The sequence below is a fragment of the Nothobranchius furzeri genome, chromosome 7 (assembly GCF_043380555.1).
Source record: "Nothobranchius furzeri strain GRZ-AD chromosome 7, NfurGRZ-RIMD1, whole genome shotgun sequence".
Taxonomy (NCBI): domain Eukaryota; kingdom Metazoa; phylum Chordata; class Actinopteri; order Cyprinodontiformes; family Nothobranchiidae; genus Nothobranchius; species Nothobranchius furzeri.
In genome coordinates, this window is record NC_091747.1 from 48557479 (window position 1) to 48563478 (window position 6000).

General features: G+C 40.7%; 1 protein-coding gene across 3 annotated transcripts in view; it reads left to right on the forward strand.

Annotated features, from left to right (window-relative positions):
• The window catches only part of LOC107382465 (nephronophthisis 3), a 184963-nt gene extending 179291 nt beyond the window's left edge, over positions 1–5672 (forward strand). For all 3 annotated transcript variants that reach the window (XM_070553162.1, XM_070553159.1, XM_070553161.1), the window contains 7 exons: positions 2368–2434; positions 2643–2728; positions 2828–2899; positions 3024–3178; positions 3275–3391; positions 3526–3635; positions 5228–5672. In XM_070553162.1, the coding sequence (XP_070409263.1) occupies positions 2368–2434; positions 2643–2728; positions 2828–2899; positions 3024–3178; positions 3275–3391; positions 3526–3635; positions 5228–5342 (722 nt within the window). In that variant the 3' untranslated portion in view covers positions 5343–5672. The remainder of the gene's footprint in view (positions 1–2367; positions 2435–2642; positions 2729–2827; positions 2900–3023; positions 3179–3274; positions 3392–3525; positions 3636–5227) is intronic.
• The last annotated feature ends 328 nt before the right edge of the window (positions 5673–6000 follow it).

Below are 6000 nucleotides of genomic sequence, written 5' to 3' on the forward strand. Positions count from 1 at the left end.
TGTAAATCACTCGCAGCGTCACAGAGAGGCTTTGACTGGAGGTCAAAGGAGATGGTTTCAAAAGAGGCGTCTTTCCCGATCTGGCCGAATTGGGAGTCGGCTGGAAACTGAATTAATCAGGAAGTAATTCTTGTTTTAATAAATTCATTGTTTATAAATTCTGGCACATTCTGGCAAATCAGAATGTGCCATGTCTTGAGGGATTACCAAAACATTTTCAGAAGACACGCCTTGTTTAGATAGAAAGGTGGTAGGCACTTTGTGAATGAGAATGTTTTAACACACTTATGTGAAGTGAATATTACATTATTGAGTATCTTATTGTAATGTGTATTAGTGTAAATGTTGACTAACTTGTTAAATAAAACACGTACTGAACATAAGATCTGAAATGGATCATTGTAAGAGCAATATTAATTTTAAAGCCATCGTGGTTAAAGCACAGATTGTTCTAACATTTGATTTAAACATCTTGTTCATTCAACACATATGATTATTTAAGCTTATGAGTTATAAAGTCCTGTAGGAGCTTCAAGTAGGTTAGAATTTTATTTAGGATGAGAAATCAGCAGTCTGGCTTTTACGCAGAGTCTGCGGGACCTTTGCAGGAGACCTTGACAATTTTGTTATGTCTTGTATGCAAACAAGCAGTGAGCAAAACTTTCTGGATTTGGAAGCCAGATAGATAGTGGGTTTATATCTGCAAATTAAAGGTTATTAATGTGGTCAATATGTAGGTGAAAATTGACCCCTTGGATACATAACATACATAATTATTCAGTTTTGAGTAACTCTAACCTTTTTTAACCTCTGGCAGTTCACCACTTAAATTTGTGCCATTTCAAGCTATTCATTGGACTTAAATGACTTAAGCTGCAATAAAAAACTGGAAATATTTGGGCGTTCTAAAACTTGACTGGTAGCGTGTATCCTTGATTCTGTCTGAATTAATATGAAGTGTATGTTCCCTGAATAGTCCAAAGAACCCAAGGTAATATAAAATCTAATATTCAAAGACCAATCAGATTGATAATTTATATTTATATGGAATATCACATCTTATTAACTCATTCACTGCCAATGACGTCGTCATTTGCATGTTTTTACTGTGTGGGCATCGGAACGAGCCCCCGCACCGTGAGAACAAACATCTCAGCTCTGAAGCCGATCTCCATCCGCATACGTCACACGTCACGTGATCAGGAAGCAGAAAATCCATGAGTTAGGAGATCGTTTGGGATGGCTGCTGTAAAAAAAGTGAGGCGCGAACTGGAAAAGCTTCTGCCGATCACAATTCAACAAGAAATTATGAAAGAACGGATAAAGCACGGATCCTTCCTGATGTAAGAGGTGATTTTCCACTTTGTTTTGGTTGTTTTGGCATCAACATCATCCTAGCGGGCAACGTTCTGTGACTCTTAAAAAAACAGTGAAAACGGTGAGAAACGCTGGCAGTGAAAGAGTTAATCATTTAATAAGTGTAGCTAATCCACCACGCCAGAGGCCTAGTGGTAGAGTGTCCGCCCTGAGACTGGGAGATCAGGGTTCAAATCCAAACCAAAGACCTTAACATTGAGACCCAATACCTCCCTGCTTGACTCTCGGCTTTAATGGGTTGGATTGGGCAGTTAAACCACAAAATAGTTCCCGAGCACAGCCAACGCTGCAGCTCACCGCTCCCCACGGAGACGGGTCAAATGCAGAGATGAATTTCACTAGTGTGTGAGGAATTAATGGGCCTTTAAATTTAACTTAAAATTTTTTTTTTTTATGTAGCACAAACAGCATCCTGGCATGCACTCTATGCATTCTATGACGCAGTGCTCACTGTCCCAATTCGACAGCTATTTGCTCACTTGTATACTACACACTCGAAGATTTACTACACACTTCTTCCTAGTACACTTCGCTGAGGTTTGTATGGTGCACTGCGAGTATTGGGATTGGACCATGGAGATCACCTTTGAGGAGCTCCTGCCTATGTGGCATTGTGATGAGGCCTTATGAAGGCCTGTTTTAATAATAAACTCTTGGAACTCCCATCATGTGTCTGAACCTCCTCCTTATGTTACGGCCCACGAGTTGGGCCGTAACATGTTGCTTTAATGATTATAAAATTCTGTCTTAATTTGAGAAATAAGGCATAAGTCCTTGTAAGTGATACAAGTTGACAAATAAAGCAGAAACATATATATATATATATATATATATATATATATATATATATATATATATATTACATGTTAATGTACTCAGCGATTTAAAGAAGCATACATTGTTTAGGTTAGTTTAAAATTATGCTAAAATGTACAAATAAAATAAGGATTACTTGGGACATTCATTCCACATTTGTGACTTTTCCCTCAGGTGCAGGAAATTCCAAATGCAAAGTGGCCATTGTGATGTGCAGGAGCTCTCAGGATGTTAGCAGCAGGTCAGGGCAACAATCCTGTGGTGACAAACGTTTAAATGTTTTAAAACCTTCATGTTTTACAATTGAGTGATGGTGATGTTGCCCTTGTTGTAAATGTGATTGCTGCTTTGATACCAAAACGACCCTACTGTGGGACAAGATTTTCTATTGTATTCAGTTCTGTAATAAATCAAGACTTCAGGAAGTTAATAGTGAACTTATTTCTTAGGCATGGCCAGCACAGTATGATCCTGGTACCCATGGAAACTCCAGGAGTGAAGCTCATCCGACCTCTCACCGTGTTTGGACAGGACGGTAGGAGTCTGTTATGTCTGCTGGATATTTTCATTGTTTGATAGTTTTTACACACAAGTAAAAAAAATGTATTCAATTTGTGCTCATCCCTGAGTTCAGACGCCATCCATGGCGGCCATTTTGAGGTGCACTTTGAAAATGTGCGTGTTCCCGCATCCAACATCATTCTGGGTAAAAATTCAGTTTCTATTTACTGAAATTAACCTGCAACAGCCTAGAAAGCAAAAGCTAACACTCACCAACACGTTTTACCAATGAGAATTTGAATTTTTCTTCTCATCACTTTAATTTCCAGGAGAAGGCAGAGGGTTTGAGATAGCTCAGAGGCGTCTGGGCCCGGGCAGGTTGCACCACAGTATGAGAGCTGTTGGTTTGGCTGAGCATGCGCTGGAGCTTCTGTGCCAGCGTGCTGCTTCTAGACAGACGTTTGGGAAAAAGCTGCACCAGCATGTGAGTGAACCACAGATTTGTCTGATCTTTAGACTTCCTTCAGGGCTGTGGGTAAAGCATTCAGCTGTTTACACGTCTGTTAACTCTGGTCTAAAGGAGGTCGTTGCTCACTGGATAGCAGAGAGTCGTCTGATGATAGAGCAGACCCGCCTGCTGACTCTTTATGCAGCTCATTCTCTGGACACACTGGGCAGCCGTGCTGCTCGCAAGCAGGTTAAACTGTTACTGTTCTATTCAGCAATATGCCCCGCTGTTATTACAGATTACACAGTTAACCCAGATCGTTAACCATTATTTTCCAGCAGCTGTTGACTTTATAACACCAAGACATTTTCTCTCTCTGCTAGGTTGCTATGATCAAAGTGGCAGCAGCCAGGATGAGCTGTAAGGTGGTGGACATCGCCATCCAGCTCCATGGAGCTGCAGGGGTGTCCCAGGACTTCCCACTAGCACAGATGTATGTTTGCATTTCCCTACACACTAATATGAATTAGAGCTCCTTCTACAGGTCCTTCTCAAAAAATTAGCATATTGTGATAAAGTTAATTATTGTCTGTAATGTACTGATAAATATTAGACTTTCATATATATTAGATTCATTACACACAACTGAAGTAGTTCAAGCCTTTTATTGTTTCTAATATTGATGAAAATCCCAAAATTCCTATCTCAAAAAATTAGCATATCATGAAAACGTTCTCTAAACGAGCTATTAACCTAATCATCTGAATCAACTAATTAATTCTAAACACCTGCAAAAGATTCCTGAGGCTTTTAAAAACTCCCAGCCATGTTCATTACTCAAATCCGCAATCATGGGTAAGACTACTGACCTGACTGCTGTCCAGAAGGCCATCATTGACACCCTCAAGCAAGAGGGTAAGACACAGAAAGAAATTTCTGAATGAATAGGCTGTTCCCAGAGTGCTGTATCAAGGCACCTCAGTGGGAAGTCTGTGGGAAGGAAAAAGTGTGGCAGAAAACGCTGCACAACGAGAAGAGGTGACCGGACCCTGAGGAAGATTGTGGAGAAGGACCGATTGCAGACCTTGGGGGACCTGCAGAAGCAGTGGACTGAGTCTGGAGTAGAAACATCCAGAGCCACCGTGTACAGGCGTGTGCAGGAAATGGGCTACAGGTGCCGCATTCCCCAGGTCAAGCCACTTTTGAACCAGAAACGGCGGCAGATGCGCCTGACCTGGGCTACAGAGAAGCAGCACTGGAGTGTTGCTCAGTGGTCCAAAGTACTTTTTTCGGATGAAAGCAAATTTTGCATTTCATTCGGAAATCAAGGTGCCAGAGTCTGCAGGAAGACTGGGCAGAGGGAAATGCCAAAATGCCTGAAGTCCAGTGCCAAGTACCCACAGTCAGTGATGGTCTGGGGTGCCATGCCAGCTGCTGGTGCTGTTGAGATTTTGGAGCACTGCATGCTTCCATCTGCTGAAAAGCTTTATGGAGATGAAGATTTCATTTTTCAGCACGACCTGACACCTGCTCACAGTGCCAAAACCACTGGTAAATGGTTTACTGACCATGGTATTACTGTGCTCAGTTGGCCAGCCAGCTCTCCTGACCTGAACCCCAGAGAGAATCTGTGGGATATTGTGAAGAGAAAGTTGAGAGACGCAAGACCCAACACTCTGGATGAGCTTAAGGCCGCTATCGAAGCATCCTGGGCCTCCATAACACCTCAGCAGTGCCACAGGCTGATTGCCTCCATGCCACGCCGCATTGAAGCAGTCATTTCTGCAAAAGGATCCCCGACCAATACTTATTTGAAGGTTGACTTTTTTTGTATTAAAAACAGTTTTCTTTTATTGGTCGGATGAAAAATGCTAATTTTTTTAGATAGGAATTTTGGGTTTTCATGAGCTGTATGCCAAAATCATCAGTATTAGAAACAGTAAAATGCTTGAACTACTTCAGTTGTGTGTAATAAATCCAATATATATGAAAGTCTAATGTTTATCAGTACATTACAGAAAATATTGAACTTTATCACAATATGCAAATTTTCTGAGAAGGACCTGTATTATGAATTATTTCCAGGTACTCGTACGCACGGACTCTGCGCATCGCTGATGGACCAGATGAGGTGCACCTTTCCTCCATAGCGTCTCTAGAACTGAAGGATCAGCTGAGAAAGTCTCAGGCTAAGCTGTGAGGATCAAATTCAATGTGACTGGCCAAATTAACTGGAACAATTAGTTTGCAGAATCCAGTTTGGAGCGTTACTAAGATAAAATGAGTAAACATGCTGAACTCTAAATTAAGGCTGTTTATGTAGTTTTGTAGATTTAATCTGTGATTTGTTTATTTTACCGACAATTTATACATTAAGGTTGAGGTGGTCTGTTTTGATTTTGGTCACGTTTTTATTACTGATCTGATAAATCTTTGCCTTTCTTTGGTTGTTTTGTAAATGTGCTCATCATGTGGATGTTAAAATCACAAGTGAATTTCACGCATTTAATAATAAAAACAATTGATACTTGCTTGTCTTTTATTTTGAAGTGCAGAAAGATTTGAAACCACACCTGTGCTGTCAGTTCACTTCCTACAGTGTTGGGAATGTTACTTTAAAAAAGTCATTTGTTACAGTTACAAAGTAACCAATTAGATTACTTGTTACTGAATAAACTAACTGCCGTTAGAAACACTGTTGTATTAAACGCCATCATTCCCATCACTGGCTTCCTATCAATGTTCAGTCAGCATAAAAAGACTCTAAGGAACTGGGAACTTGAACACTTGAGAGGGACTACTCTTACTCCCCATGCAAAAGACAAAGGAAATCATTCTGGAGCTCAGAAGGAAGATAG